The 16,884-nt window shown below is 37.9% G+C and overlaps 1 protein-coding gene and 1 long non-coding RNA gene across 5 annotated transcripts in view; one reads left to right on the forward strand and one right to left on the reverse strand.

Annotated features, from left to right (window-relative positions):
• Window positions 1–16,884, reverse strand: part of ano1a (anoctamin 1, calcium activated chloride channel a) — a 34,805-nt gene that overhangs the window by 15,003 nt on the left and 2,918 nt on the right. For 3 of the 4 annotated variants that reach the window (XM_083559617.1, XM_083559616.1, XM_083559615.1), the window contains 9 exons: window positions 8,449–8,621; window positions 5,603–5,905; window positions 4,070–4,168; window positions 3,807–3,958; window positions 3,238–3,292; window positions 3,064–3,115; window positions 2,486–2,541; window positions 2,210–2,251; window positions 1,054–1,118 (listed from right to left, as the gene is read on the reverse strand). In XM_083559617.1, the coding sequence (XP_083415743.1) occupies window positions 1,054–1,118; window positions 2,210–2,251; window positions 2,486–2,541; window positions 3,064–3,115; window positions 3,238–3,292; window positions 3,807–3,958; window positions 4,070–4,168; window positions 5,603–5,905; window positions 8,449–8,556 (932 nt within the window). In that variant the 5' untranslated portion in view covers window positions 8,557–8,621. Of the gene's footprint in view, window positions 1–1,053; window positions 1,119–2,209; window positions 2,252–2,485; window positions 2,542–3,063; window positions 3,116–3,237; window positions 3,293–3,806; window positions 3,959–4,069; window positions 4,169–5,602; window positions 5,906–8,448; window positions 8,622–16,562; window positions 16,763–16,884 lie in introns of those variants that run through there. The other variant, XM_083559618.1, reaches the window with a different exon arrangement.
• On the forward strand, window positions 12,052–16,470 carry LOC310736246. The gene is made up of 2 exons (XR_014536497.1): window positions 12,052–16,280; window positions 16,404–16,470. It is a non-coding gene; the product is annotated as an uncharacterized lncRNA (long non-coding RNA).

Consider the following 16,884-nt stretch of genomic DNA (forward strand, 5'->3'; position numbering starts at 1 on the left):
TGGGCCGCAGTCGAAGGCGGGTTATGCCTGCTTAGACTGCTGCCCCCGCCAGAACCATGCTACCAGAACACCTTTTCCACAAAATAACTAAGGCATTTACAAAAAAAAAAAACATTATTTTGCAGAAAACACACTGATCAAAATTAGAGAACACTATCAGATACCTCACAGTTATTGGTGTTAATCTGGCTCCTAGTGCTAATTTTCTTGATTATCTGTCAACCCCTATTTAACTGGCAGCCTAACTTTCTAACTTACTAATTGCTGACTGTTGTAGACGATTTCCCTTTGTGAAACATGTGGTGGGAAATTAGCAGCCAAACACCAGAACACGTCCAACATGTTCGCTCATCTTCCAGACAACCATCCAGTGCGATTCAGGAAGATAAATGTAATTTTACTTCTTATTTCCGTTGTTGTAAAATTTTGTTGTAATCTTTTTCCATCCTACAGTAATTGTTGTTCTCTAATTTTGATCAGTGTGTTTTCTGCAAAATAATGTTTTTTTTTTTAAATGCTTTAGTTAATTTGTGGGAAAAGTGTTCTGGTAGCATGGTATAGACAGGACAAAAACTCCAACTGTTGAGCAGTGAAGATGACATTATTTCAGAATTGTTAAATTGTTTATAAATTGTTCTCTAATTTTGATCGCCAGTGTACACATTATATATATATATATATATATATATATATATATATATATATATATATATATATATATATATATATATATATATATATATATATATATATAATGTGTACACTGGCGATCAAAATTAGAGAACCATTTAAAAGCGATGGTATTACTCACTTCCCTGTCAATTGTGGGAGTCTATGGGCTCATTTTTGTGAAGGAGATTTCTTCTGAATGTTCTGCTATTCTGTGAAATATCATTTGCGGCACTGGTTTCACATGTCTCAGAGGAAGCATGTATTCACAGCATCCATTCTTCCTGAGTGGTAGCTGGAAAGCTCACTTTTGAGTAGGAAACAACCAAACTACAAGAAAACATGTGCTTTAAAACACCTATACCTGTCTCTAATAGGTTTTACCTGATCAATCCAATGGGCTGATACTTGTAGAAGAGACTGTATCTTGCCCACTGCTCATAAAGCACCTGCAGGAAAACAAATGCATTTCAATGGGCTATTAATCAAGTGCAATTATACCACTTGTCAGGAAAGCAGGCATGCACTGATTAAACTATGCAATGGGAATTGGTAAACAAAAACAAAATGAACAATGATGGATTCATGACAACAGCAACAACAACAGAAATACATTTCATGTGGGATTCAGTCTCTAATGGGCTGCACACTCAGTGCCTTTAGAACATTATGTATAGAATTAAATAAACAAGACCGGTCCATTACAGAGCTGCTGAGTTGTACCGACAGTGCAATGTATCACAAAGGCAACTTGAATGTATCAATAAGCCATTTAGATGCAAGAGCAAGTCTTTGGCAAAACGAAGCATAGCAAATAACCAGGAGATGAGTCAGAAATCAAGGAAATGACATAGTTGAGTGCATCATAAATCCATTTAAATTTGTCTCCATTGCAAGTTCCTCTGAGTATGTTTACAGGAGTTACTCTTGGTGGTATATTGATTCACCGCCAACATGCCTGTTGACGCACAGCTCGCAGATGGTGAAGTGGGAAATTATACTGTTGCCTTGGTGACACTCACACACTGATAATTATGCCTCGGTTAAAGCTGAGATCTTGTCCAACACCACACTGGGACGCCCCTGACAAGGCCTCTGGCTTTGCACAGGGAAATTTATATTTTGGTCAATACTAATTCAATTACAAATCACCGACAGGTCTAAAATTGCTTTTGGTTTTGAATAAGTAGTAGAAATTCATAAGTGGTATATCTACAGGATTGTCAGGATGTACTGTATCTAGATAAAAAAACATTGGATTTAGTTTTTTAAACAAAAAATTAAATAAATGCTTAAGCATACACACCTCCAAAGTCAATATCATCACACACCCATCGATATCTATTGTCCATGATGTTTGCATTGTAGACACATTTGTCTTTTGGGTGCGCGTTGCTATTTCATGGACATTTACTTCAAACACTGCTCAGTTTATACATTATGTGTTACAAATATTGCAGTGCTTCATTGTTGTTTTGCCAAGCTACACATTACTAAAGACTAGAATTACATTTAGATATTGAAACTCAATTTCTCTTACCTTTCTGTCATTCGGTTCAGCCTCAACACCCTCAAAATCTCCCTGTAATAGGGACAGTATATTAACATCTGCACTTTCATCATAAATCCAAACAAACAGGCATAGAATAAAATACATAATTTGTCTATTCTCATGTGCCAAGTCGAAGGACAAGACAAAGGACATTAGGTGAGTAGCAGCATTAGACAGGACACTTACAGTATCCAGGGAAAATTAAGTTATAAACTATAATTATGTGGTGACATTTCGAATAACACATTCTCTGTCATTACTTACATCATGTAGAGGATAGGCTGATGTGTAAACTCCACGAGCAATGAGCGTGTTAATTCCTAAAAGACATGTAATTTCAATAACACAGCAAATTCTTTAAAAAGATTTTATCTTACAGAACAGAATATAGTACTAAGTCACATTGTTAAGGTAGACACAGTTCCTTCATTTTTAACAGCTAGCCAAATTGCATTGTGAGTAATACAGAAATCCACAGTACAGATAAACCCATTAATCAAGGAAAGGAATAGAGAATAGAAATACTTTAGAAAATAACCTTTGGATTATGTTACATATAAAAGAATAATTCATTTATAAAGATTCATATGCAATCAGAAATGGTTCATGCTTCCTTTAATTTGTAACCCAATATATTTGTTGTGGTGCATTGGCAAAGGATTTAGGCATTCCTTTGTTTGACTTTATATTGCTTTTATTCTAGATCTTGTGATATTATTCAATTCATGAAGTGATAACATAGTACTCTTATTTGTGCCTGTGCTCATATATCCTGAATCTTTACTTCTCAAATAGATAGGAGATGGATAGATGCTTTTCAAAATGAGATTATGAGCACTTACCCATGAGATCCTTCACTCCTATGCACTTCACTCGTTTTATGATCTCACACACCTGAAACAGGAGAATGTGCACATTCTCAGTTGGGAAAAACTTTCAGAATATCCTTTGAACAGTTGTGTGTAAAATTGAAGCAGAGTTGTAGAAAGCATGACAGCGGGTAGACTTGTACTCACGATTGAGGCACGGATTTTACTGTCGAAGAAGGAATCACGGTCTGAGAGATCAAACCTGTGAAAGAGGATGCAGCGTTAATAGAAAAGTTTTCCTCAGTTTCTAGGCAAGTTACTATTATTGCAACGAAGACAGTTTAAAACAGAAGCAACTAATGACCATGGGTTTTGCTGGGGGTAGGATGACAATAATGACATACAATTGTTTGAGTTATTCTGTAGTCTATTATCTATTGAATTTTGAGAGTAACTTTGTCATAGACATTACTTGAAGATAATACCTCTGATGAATGGGACACTTGCTCTAACATTTATCAATTGTTGGTCACCCAAAAGAGCTAATTAGTATTTAAATTGAATGCATGGACATGTAAGGAGAGTAAGATATTTATATTATTAATATTTATAGTTGTTGAACAACTAATATGGTGTGGTTCTGCTCCTATATACAAGTCATCACTTCTTTTATAGAATATTTTTTATTGTAGCTGCTCAGCATGTTAGAAATCTTTCTTTACTAAAGAAATCATTGCCACATTACCATTTCAATTACCGTACACTAGTTTACTTACAAGTGATGTTTTTCCCTGGAGAAAGGATAAGATATGTGCTTCTCATTCTGGGGGGACTTCTCCTCGATTTGGGGAGTCAGTGGTGCAGACAGTCTTTTGATAAAAGTGTTCATTACATGTATACCACTACTTCCTTTACTGACTTCATATTTCTGAAAATGTGCAGAAAGTACACTATGTTTAGAAACACACTGTACAAGAACTGGCCAATATCTGCCTAATGTATAATTATTTCAAATTGTCGAAAAATAAAATGTGCATACTTTTTTGGTGGGCATCTTGAGCTTCATGAATTCTGCTTCTCGACACAGAACTTGCCAGGGTGCATGGATCTTTAGAAAGCCCATGTCAGGAATTTTAGCCTGAAAAGACAACACAGCAGAAATGAAGTGGACCTTAACAAATGCACTCATGCGGCCGGTGTGGTAGCTTAAAGTTATTGTTAATTTGTGCTTGATGAGCTATGGGAACCAGGGAAGAAAAAATGGGGGCCCATGGTGGAAAAAGTGCAACCAAGAAAAGAAAATTCTGCAGTGTATATAAGGGTGAATGGGGATTCTTTTAGTTATCTCCAGCTGGAGGGTGTGTTATGTAAGATTATCTTCATGTCCCACACTTGTTATAACTATCATCCCACACATCAAGTCTGACCCTGTCTGTATAAATGCAACACTGCATTATGTCATCCTAGCACTAGAGTTTTTAGTTTTTACAGCCAGGCATTCTTATATGTAAATACACCTCACACACCCCCTCCAAATATAATCCAACTATACTGAATATCATGTTCCTTATTTATTTTTTTGTACAGTAAAATTGTGGATATTTATAGCAAATTTCAACTGACAGAAGGAGGTGAAGTCAGATAAGAATAAATGCAGTTCCCCATGTTACTAAGGATCCACAAAGTGCTCTGGATCGACATTGAGAACCAACTGTATAATAAAATATGGCCCTGCAAATAAGGAATCTATATAACCTAACTTGAGAGAGAGAGAGAGAGAGAGAGAGAGAGAGAGAGAGAGAGAGAGAGAGAGAGAGAGAGAGAGAGAGAGAGTGAGAGATAAAGAGAAGAATATGCAGTACCTTCTGCATATCAGGTTTGGGTGTTAGCTCCACTAAGTGCACTTAGTCTGCAAACTTCCCATGTCATGCAGTCAATTATATTGTCAGCTAACTGTTAACTAGTTATTCCTGGATAATAGCAAGCATTCATTTAAAAACCAATCTAGTGTAAATCTAGTGTTATATCCTATATTATGAAATGTACAGCTCCTGCTACTTATTTTATGACAGTCTATTATCAGTAGTTCTGTCACCAGCATCTCTCTTATTTAATAATGTTAATAAGCCAAATGCAGAAATCATATATTATTTAGAAATTGTGGGGGGAAAAAAAAGGACAAAGTGAAAAGTTATCTTTTCAGAAGACCTGAAAATGTATGCTAAAGTGCTCTAACTGTTACAAAGCTCTGACAGTGGACATTTCTTTCAACATCAGTAAATAAATATCTCATCATAGAAAACAATATAATCTTTTTAATTGGAGCATCCATAACAAGTTATTATGCAAGTTATTATCACAGAAGTAATACTTCATTAGAATGTCTGCATTAACAAAAACCTTGTAGTCAGATGTACAATTAGAGCTGCTTTTATAGATCACTAAGCAGCACTTTCTGGCTAATTAAAATTATACAAAGTCAAACAGTGAACACGTTTCTATTATAACACTATGTATAACAGGGGTGTTCCAATTTAAGGAAAAAAGAAATCTTAAGAAAAATATAACTCACATCTTCCTCCCTCTCCAGCTCAAGTCCCATGTCTATAAGCTTCTGTTCAAACTCATCTCTATGGATGTGCGCATTACTGGCACTCTCGGGGTCATGATGGGTAGAGCCAGCCCTGTTGCGTTTTCCGATGCATGTCAGGCTTTCTTTCAGGCTCTTGAAGGTGCTAGTGGAGTGGTGGCGAGCACGTTGCAATTTGTCTATATGGTAGGTTAGGATGTAGTCGATGCGCCTTTGACCATCCTTGAAATATGGTCCTAGGTTGGAATGCTCTGGGGCCTTGTTTGAACCTTGGCTGTTCAGGAGCTATGGACAGAATAAAAATGAGGTAGGTCAGGGAGTTCATGTTGCATATTTTGTCAGAGCTATTTGTAAAATTGTAGTCCTGGCACATGATTCACTACTGCTATGAAAAGATTGGCAAAATTTTAACTTCCCCCCAAACCAACCCCTCCTCTTCAGTTAAAATCTGTGTGTGCCTTGTAAGTGACAAAATTAAGAAGTTCTTTTGCAGCTAGGTGCAGAACCTATTTCTGATTTGTGAAAATATTAACCAAAGCCTGAAATACAAATCACCTACTAGAGCACGGACCACTAAATGACAGCTGTGATTAATAACATACAATCCTTCCTCAAAGACACATGAAGTCAACCATTACATCTTCCAAACTGGTGCTCTACATCACAGGGCAGTGTAACACATTCAAATGAAAGTATGATCAGCCGCCTTTTGAATACATGGCCTCACAGGCATAGATGCTTGGATAGTGTCACTTTAACTGAGATGGAAGAGAGTAACACCATTCCACTCACAAAGAAAAACTTCAATGAGTGCACTAGCAAAAGTCCACTGGCCAATAAAAGCTGATTTTGTTGATTCTATTATTTATATGTGCAATCTCCGGATAACAGGAAAATCTTTCTACGATAATCGATTTAACTACACAAGACCTCTACTTTAAAAAGAATGAAGCTTATACAAATGTATACTTTGCACTGTATTTTTATTCTTTCAACCAAAATCAATAAAAAAAAATCAAGTATATAAGCAAGGCTTGTTGGTTTAAAAGATGAGACTTGATCAAACAAGCCAGATGTTTACTCGCTAAATGTTTGCTCATCAAGGTTTACTATGTCTCATTAATTTAACCACTAACCTACTAACCGAAGAAAAGACGACTAAGGAATGTCCTCAATTAACTTCATGATCCTTAATTTACAGAAGAGAACCTGTGTGGTAACACACAAACATGACCATAAAAACAGAGGTGTATGCTCAGGTTCATATCAATATTTGCCTCTTGAAAATGAGCTGTAACATTGTCTCTCACGAAAGCCAGTTTTGTGAAAATGTCAGCACATTCATGAAAAGAGAGCTACTCAATGTCCTCTCTTGTCTCTAGAGCAGGTCTATTTAAAATAAATTATACCACAGAAACTAATGCACATCTGTTCAGGAATAGAATCAATTACAATGTTTAAAAAGAGTCCACACATGCTGTAATTATTTATGTTGCCATAAGATTGACTACAAACACATTGCAGGAAATCTAACTTTATGATGCATCAAGCTGCCATGTTTGTATAAAGGCAGGAAAAAAGTGGTAAATCGCACAGGGTGGCACAATGATCTAAAATAAAGGTGCAAAAACTATTATAGCAACCTTTAGGTGAGACAAATATCTCATTCTAAAAGCTTACACAGTGAAACAGATGAAAAGCAAACCATATAAACACTTTATTTAATCATTGGGTTGCAAAATTGTTTCCCTATAGGAAACATTTTCCTATATGGAGGTGTAACACCTCTCTTCATTTTAGGTATAGTGATTTTGTGTATAAACATGCCTTCTTCACATTTGCATTTCTTTTTCATATAGGTAATTCATATTTGTACACAAAAAGACTAAGTTCCTGAAAAAGCAAGCACTACCCATCATTTTGCACTGCACAAGAAAATAACCTTTTAGAATGTAAAATTATCTAAACATGCCTGCTGTATTTCATTTTGAACATTCTGGTTTATAGTGACCTATAATTGTAGGGATGTGACGAGTTCAGCACAAAGATATAATCAAATACAAATATGCAAACAAAAAAAACAAAAAAAACGAATGCAAATTCAAAGGTGTTCCAAAAAATATGCAAAAGACAGTGGAAAAGGAAAACACAAAATGGTACAAACAAAAGAGCATGGACAGGATGAAATAAAAACCATATTTGCATTCTTTACATTATCCATCAAACAGGACTGCTGCAAAAAAAACCTTGTTGACCAGTTGAACCTTTTAAGTTCATCAATTTTTTTTTTTTGTATCCTAATATCTAAGACACATCATATCTTTAACATTTAGTAATGGGGATTATCCCAGGAAAACTAGCTACAATATAAGCAGGAATAATGCATGTATATAGCTGTACAAAAATAATGGCAAAATATGAAGCTTCATATGATTTTAACAAAACAGAAAAATCATAGGACAATTTTGCCCATTTTGGAGTTTGCTAATTTTTTTGCACAGATGTGTAAATGTACATCCTTCTATACACCGTCACATCTATGGGCAATTTAGCAAAGCCAGTCCACCTGCTAGCATGTTATAGCGAGGTGAGAGGAAACCCATGCAAGCAGTCTATGCACAGAACCTCCACATACAGCACAGAACTGGCAATAGAGCTTATGGAAAAAAAACAAATCAATAAATAATCATTCACCATTGATTTGCATTGCAAATTATTTGGACATTTAACATTCAAAGCAATGCATGTGCTCAAATAAAATGTGATTTTTAAATCCCTCTGCAGGAGAAATAAGCAGAAATAAATGTATCCCATCAACTTTTACTTACTATGGAATCATCTTCAGCATGTCCAATGTCCTTGGTGCTTTTGGAACCTTCGACAGGGAAGCCTTGGTGTTTGGCCTGGGCAGAATCATACATGTCACTCCGCCACATCTTGGCCTCCTCTCCCAGCTCAGAGAGCTGTTCTTCTGTGCTGCTCTGAACCAAACACGTTTCAGCTGGCAAGAAAAAAGAAAGAAGAGAACACACTAATTACAGTGCTAATCAGAGACGTGCTGAAATCATACTGTACCAACCTACCAGGCAAACTATAAACTAATATAGTATTCCCTATAGTCAATGGTGGACAGTAACAAAGTCAATGTAATTAGTTACTGTACTTAATGACGGAATCTTGCTGGTTAGGTGGCACGGGGCAACCACCCCAAAAACATTTTTTATTATTATTTATATACCGCTCATTTATATACTGCTCATTCATAACCCAGCCATTAGGGGGGCACAAGCCAGTGTACTCTTAGTGCCGGTCCCAAGCCCGGGTAAATGGGGAGGGTTGCGTTAGGAAGGGCATCCAGCGTAAAACATGTGCCAAATCAAATATGCGGATCACAAATGAGAATTTCATACCGGATCGGTCGAGGCCCGGGTTAACAACGACCGCCACAGGTATCGTTAGCCGACAGGGTACCGGTGGAAATTGGGCTACTGTTGGCCGAAGGAGGAGAAGGAGAGGAGGAAGGCGTCTACAGAGACGGCAGGAAAAGGAGCAGTGTAGGAGAGTAGAGGTTCGGGTTGGTACTTTAAATGTTGGTACTATGACGGGTAAAGGGAGAGAGATAGCTGATATGATGGAGAGGAGAAAGGTAGATGTGTTGTGTGTTCAGGAGACCAAGTGGAAAGGGAGTAAGGCCAGGAACATTGGAGGTGGGTTTAAACTGTTTTATCATGGTGTGGATGGGAAGAGAAATGGTGTAGGGATGATTCTGAAGGAAGCGTACAGTAAGAGTGTAGTGGAGGTGAAGAGAGTTTCTGATAGGGTGATGATCATGAAGGTGGAAGTTGAAGGGATGATGATAAATGTCATCAGTGCCTATGCTCCACAAGTTGGCTGTGAGATGGAGGAGAAAGAAAGATTCTGGAGTGAATTAGATGAAGTGGTAGATGGTGTACCTAGGAAAGAACGATTGGTGATTGGGGCAGACTTTAATGGGCATGTAGGTGAAGGGAACAGAGGTGATGAGGAGGTGATGGGTAGGTATGGTTTTAAGGAGAGGAATGTGGAAGGGCAGATGGTGGTAGATTTTGCTAAAAGGATGAAAATGGCAGTGGTGAACACGTATTTTAAGAAGAAGGAGGATCATAGGGTGACGTATAAGAGTGGAGGAAGGTGCACACAGGTGGATTATCTTCTGTGTAGGAGATGCAACCTGAAGGAGATTGGAGACTGTAAGGTGTTGGCGGGGGACAGTGTAGCTAGACAGCATCGGATGGTGGTCTGTAGGATGGTTTTGGAGGCGAAGAAGAAGAGGAGGAAAGTAAGGTTTGAAAGAAGAATAAGATGGTGGAAACTGAAGAAGGAAGAGTGTAGTGTGAGGTTCAGGGAAGAGGTCAGACAGGGGCTTGGTGGTGGTGAAGAGGTGCCGGATGATTGGGCAACTACTGCAGGAGTGATGAGGGAGGCAGCTAGAAAAGTACTTGGTGTGACATCTGGAAATAGTAAGCAAGACAAGGAGACGTGGTGGTGGAATGAGGAAGTGCAGGAGAGCATTAGGGGAAAGAGGTTGGCAAAACAGAAGTGGGATCGACAGAGTGATGAGAAAAGTAGGCAGGAGTACAAGGAGATGCGGCAGCAGGTTAAAAGGGATGTGGCGAAAGCCAAGGAAAAGGCATATGAGGAACTGTATAAGAGGTTGAACACTAAGGAAGGAGAAAAGGATTTATACCGATTGGCCAAGCAGAGGGACCGAGCTGGGAAGGATGTACTGCAAGTTAGAGCAATAAAGGATGGAGAGGGAAATGTGTTGACTAGTGAGGAGAGTGTGTTGAGAAGATGGAGGGAGTATTTTGAGCAGCTGATGAATGAGGAAAATCAGAGAGAGAGAAGGTTGGAGGATGTGGAGTTGGTGAAGCAGGATGTAGATAGGATTAGTAAGGAGGAAGTGAGAGCAGCGATTAAGAGGATGAAGAATGGAAAGTCGGTTGGACCAGATGACATACCGGTAGAAGCGTGGAGATGTTTAGGAGAGATGGCAGTGGAGTTTTTAACCAGATTGTTTAACAGGATTCTGGAAGGGGAGAGGATGCCTGAGGAATGGAGAAGGAGTGTGCTGGTACCGATCTTTAAGCATAAGGGAGATGTGCAGACCTGCAGTAACTACAGGGGAATTAAGTTGATCAGTCACACCATGAAGTTATGGGAAGGAGTAGTGGAAGCCAGGTTGAGAGAAGAGGTGACCATCTGTGAGCAACAGTATGGTTTCATGCCGAGGAAGAGCACCACAGATGCCTTATTTGCTTTAAGGATGTTGATGGAGAAGTATAGAGAAGGACAGAAGGAGCTGCATTGTGTATTTGTGGATTTAGAGAAAGCGTACGACAGGGTGCCGAGAGAGGAGTTGTGGTATTGTATGAGGAAGTCAGGTGTGTCAGAGAAGTATGTGAGGGTGGTGCAGGACATGTATGAGGACAGTGTGACGGCAGTAAAGTGTGCAGTAGGTACGACAGACTGGTTCAGGGTGAAGGTTGGACTGCATCAAGGATCGGCCCTGAGCCCTTTCCTGTTTGCAGTGGTGATGGACAGGTTGATGGACGAGGTCAGACAGGAGTCTCCCTGGACTATGATGTTTGCAGATGATATTGTGATTTGTGGTGAGAGTAGAGAGCAGGTTGAGAAGAGCCTGGAGAGGTGGAGATATGCGCTGGAGAGAAGGGGAATGAAAGTCAGTAGGAGTAAGACAGAGTACATGTGTGTGAATGAGAGGGAGGGCAGTGGAGTGATGCTGTTGCAGGGAGAAGTGGTGGAGAAGGTGGAGGAGTTCAGGTACCTGGGGTCAACAGTGCAAAGTAATGGAGAGTGTGTTAGGGAAGTAAAGAAAAGAGTGCAGGCAGGGTGGAGTGGGTGGAGAAGAGTGACAGGAGTGATTTGTGATAGAAAAGTATCTGCAAGAATGAAAGGGAAAGTTTATAGGACTGTGGTGAGACCTGCGATGTTGTATGGATTAGAGACAGTGGCATTGAGTAAAAGACAGGAGGTGGAGCTGGAGGTAGCAGAGCTGAAGATGTTGAGGTTTTCGTTGGGAGTGACGAGGATGGACAAGATTAGAAATTAGTTTATTAGAGGGACAGCACATGTAGGATGTTTTGGTGACAAGGTGAGGGAGGCGAGATTGAGATGGTTTGGACATGTGCAGAGAAGGGACATGAATTATATTGGTAGAAAAATGCTGAAGATGGAGCCACCAGGTAGGAGGAAAAGAGGAAGGCCAAGGAGGAGGTTCATGGATGTGGTGAGGGAAGACATGCAGGTAGTTGGTGTAAAAGAGGCAGATATAGAGGACAGGGTGGTATGAAGACGGATGATCCGCTGTGGCGACCCCTAATGGGAGCAGCCGAAAGAAGAAGAAGAAGAAGAAGATTTATATACCGCTCATTTGTACGGTTGCATCCATTATTATATCATGTCATGGTCAATGAACCTGGGCGGGATTGGAGTGTGCACCCACTACCCGGAGAAGTTCCCTCACTCAGAAAGGTGGATCGGGGATTAGGTGACGTCATGGCATTTAGGCACTAAATCCAAATTAAGATTATGGATGACAAAAAAAAAAAAAGGTCTTAACTGTCAGGAGCCCAATTCAGAAAAAATATGAAAAAAGTATAGGGAAAACGTAAAAAAAAAGATAAAGGTGCATATGCAGCTCTATCACTCATCTCGTTATAAGGATAGTAAAGTCTAATGCATTTAATTACATATTCTAATAACTGTACATCAAGTAGGTTATGCTGTGATGCCTGCTATGCTTTTTTACATAGAGTAACAATATTTATTTTAGCCTGTAAACATTATTATTTATAGTATAGTTTATCATAATATGAGTAGCAACAAAACAATTACAACCTAACTAGTCTAGTTGAATTGTAGTTAAACTAGCTCTTATTGGTTTGGTCAACATTAATTGAGGTGATGTTAAAGGTTTTCTGTGATTGTACTGAATAGGTTTTGAACTGAGTTCAGTAAGCGGAATCTACAGTGCATCTTAAAAGGCTAAATTTAAAAGATGTATATTATAAGGATATAGATGTTGTATGTATTTTCTGGCTACAGTTAGCCAGAGAGTTCTTTGGTTCTTGGTTCTGAGAGTTTGATAAATTGTGCACAATGACGTGTATTTAACTGTGCAATATATGCATTAAGGGTGATATAAATAAAAGGGAGTGCTCAGAAATATATTGTGTACTGCTCTGAGATTATTTCTTCCAGTGATGGTAGATGAAGCAGAGAGGAGCTTTTCAAAGATGAAACTAATCAATGGGGAGATGTTGTGTCATGGCGTGGTTTACCCAGGGTGTCATTCAAGCTAGAACCGCCATTTTTTGTATCAACTTAGCATGAACATACAGTTCAGCGTCAGTTCATCAAGCAGAAGATTTTGAGAGGAATAAATTATGGAAGAAACTCCTGACTCTAACTTGCCACATTACATATTTGAGCGATTATTTTGAAGTAGTTGAAAATAAAGTTTCGGGCTCATGATCATTTTAATAAATATTAATCAGTGTTTGACTCATTAATATCATTTTATTAACAGATTGGTGTGCTAAGAATAACATTGGAGTCTTTTCACATAAACTGAGTTGATTAGGAAAAGAGTCTTGTGACCAAAAAAAAAAAAAAAAAGAGCATTATAGCCATATTAAATTATAGTACTTGGATACTTAAGTACATTTAAAAAGACAACTACGTTTGTACTTTTACTCAAGTAAAAGTTGAAAGGGATCACTTTTACGTTAGTAATATTTTACCTACTGTATCTCTTCTTTTACTCAAATGCATTCTTTATGTACTTTGTCCACCACTGCCTATAGTAGTCCCTCAACAGCCTTGCTTTTTTCTAAAGTTAAAAGATAGCAGAAGTTCTATAATCTAAGGTACTGAGGGAAATCTGTGTGATGATCTATAATGACCAGTAACTGATCATTAACAAAGTACAAGTTGGTACCTGTTTAATACAAAAAAAAACCAATATATACTGAATACTAGTACTGAATATTCATATGTTTATTCATTGTTCATCTTTAGTAAGAGTTCTCAGTGCTTCTCCAGGAACATGGAGCATGAGGTAAGAATGCTCCCAGCTGCACCACCCTGCCTCCACCATGACTGATCAATCCTTTTAAAAATGTTTACACATGGCAGTTTTCATTTTTAGAAATCATAATTGTCATCTTCGATTTTCCTTACATTTTAATGAAACCTTGTCCAATATTATTTAGTGCAATACAGAACGCATTTAAGGGGCATTCAATATTCAGAGCTTTTAAATGATGACAGTGTATGCTGATGTATTAATGTTTCCAAATTTAATTCTGGTGGACTTCTGAACTACATAATGTGATGGAGTTAAAAGGTCTGGCTTTGGCTAGATTATTGTTAACTAGCAAATCATTCTACTCACTTAACTTACAGTTGGAATTAGAAAATCAATATACAATAGATTTTTTACAATTCAGAATTAGGTTTCAGATTCACTTTCTAAAGCAAACAAAAGAGCAACTATTACCCAGACAGTTCAGTTTGTCAAATATAATTGAGAAAGAAAATTATTCTATAGACCTTAGAACAGAGAAATTATTGACATCAGTAACAACTGGGTGTGTCAGCCATGACTAAGCAAGAATATAATTCAGTTTGAATTGTTGAAATGCAGTGTTTTGTCTTTTACATATATTCTCTCTGACAAATATGTTAATCACTCACTGAGCACTTTATTAGAATCTTTATGTACTAATACTCAATTCTTCATTGCATGGTTGCCACAAGGTACTGAAAACATTTCTGTTAGATTCTGCTTCAGATTCTTTAGGTGAATACTCCCTTTCTTCCACATCACAAAGGTGTTCAATTAGATTAATAGATTATTAGATTAAATCCGTTCATTAGATACTGCACCAAAAAAAAAATGCAGTCATGTCCATGTAACCATTTTTCAGATTATGCATGCTTTATGCCATTGTGATGTAGTATTTCAGTAATATTTGAGTTGTATTAACAAGGCCAAAAAGTACCAAGAAAATATTCTACACACCATTGCACATCCTCAACCGGCCTGGAAGTACACAAGAAAGCTTTGATCTATGAACCAAATTCTGACCTTACCATCCGTGTGCCTTCACACTATTTATCATCAGATAAGACTATTCTTCACCTATCCATTTTAGGTGAACCTATGCCCACTGCAGCCTCAGCTTTCTGCAACTGACTCACAGAAGTAAAACCTGGAAGTGTTTCCTGCTGTTGTAGCCCATGCGCCTCAACGTTCAATGTGATGTGCATTCTGAGACGCTTTTCTGTTCAGCATGGCTGTACAGAGTGGCTATTTGGAGTACTGTAGTCTTTCTGTCACTTGGAACCAGTCTGCCCTTTCTCTGATATCCTCTCACATAGAAACGCTTATGCTTATGACAGAACAAATGTCCATGGGATATTCTTTTTTTTCTTGGACCATTTTGAGTAAAATCTATTCATTTTTGTGAGACTTAGCAGTTATAGAATTATTTAATACCAGCCCATCCAGCACCAACAATCATGCCGCATATTTTCCTCATTCTGATGGCCGATATAAACCTTTCCGCAGACCCGTGAATGAGTAGGTGTTCTTAATAAAGTGCATGGAAAATGACCTAGCAACAAAAAATTTTAATCTTAAGAACACACAATATATGTTATGCATAAAGCTTGTACACTTGTTAAAGCTGACATCTAAAGTTTGGCATCTGAAGGGCCGTGCCAACAGGAAGCAAAAACAAATTGTGTGTAGTTCATTCAATAGGTAATCAAATACCAGACAAGCATGATTGACAATACAAAGCAAAATGTAACCTGAAAAATAAGCCCTTAGGTCTATTAATTTTCTATTGATGAAATAAAACACAACCAGGTGTTCCATTATAGAAAACTTACAATAATGTTGGGTTTTGATCTGCCCTGGTAGCTGCAGTGTTATCATTATGTAATACCACATGTGTTTGTCAACAACTGCATTTTAATGAACTCAACCTTGGGCATTTTAACCATTAATGATCACTTTTAATGTTATGTGATCTGTTAGGGTTAGGGTTTTTTGCCGCTCTCTTGAAATGTCAACTACAACCACAAAAAAAACAACAAAAACAAAAAAAAAAAAAACATGCACAGCTTGTCAGGTTATCAAGAAACTGCAAAGCAATTCCACAAAGCTAGAAAGTAACACTCTGTACTGGAGACTTCTTTCATGATTGTTAAACAAATGTCCAAAAGTGTTATTTGCTTCTAAATTAAGAATATAAAACAAGAAATACAATTTCATATTTGTTTAGTATTCTGAAATCTTACCATAATAAAGAACTAGTATTGTGTATTACAATTAGATAGCACACTTTCTATTTTGTAGACAAAAATCATTGAGCTCATTCTTTTTCAGTTTGCCAAGTGGGGATAGTAGACCACTGTGTGATTATTTCAGACAGATTATTAAGGTGACGTTCTTTTTAAAGCAAGAAATATATCATCTTATTAACCGGCAACAGTGGATCCAATGGATTTTTTATTTCCTCACTATTTGATATGAATATTCTTGTAATGACTGTCATTCGGCGCCCATAGAATAGTACAATAATTAGTCGAGTTGCCAGGAAGTCCGGACTTCCTGTTTTACCCATTTTTCTCTCCAGTATGAATCGTCCAAGTTTAACTTTTGAAGTTCTGTTCCGGGTTTTTGGTTTAGAAACAAATTATTGTTTAGTCATAATTATTGCTCTAATCGTTGCTCCTTGGTCAGAAAAGGTTGCATTGTGCTTTCTTCAATGAAACCCCCCCCCCCCACAACAACAGATAACCCTAATCCCTTCTCCAAGTCTTTATGCGACGTTTAAGTGTGGATTTTCAGTTGACTGATACATACCAAAGTTATAATTGACCTTCCCAGTAAGGCGTTTTAACGGTTTCCCTGGGCCAATTAGTTTCCCCGTCAGAAGAGATATTTAGCTCAATCTGGCAACACGGGCAGCGAGGGAATCCCTCAAACTCCAGTCAATCGCCTGCGCGCGGTGAAACGCGCTCTGAAGAAGCGGGCGCTCTTTGCAATCTCGCGTCATTCTTAACAGTTACTACAAACAAAAAAAAGAGAAACAAAAAAGATAGATAGCTACAAAAAAATTGTAATCTGAATTGTGTTAACTGCAGTCGATTATACGATCAATAGATTATCTCGCACATACAAGCAA

This window comes from Silurus aristotelis (genome assembly GCF_946808225.1).
Source record: "Silurus aristotelis genome assembly, chromosome: 13".
Classification (NCBI taxonomy): Eukaryota; Metazoa; Chordata; class Actinopteri; order Siluriformes; family Siluridae; genus Silurus; species Silurus aristotelis.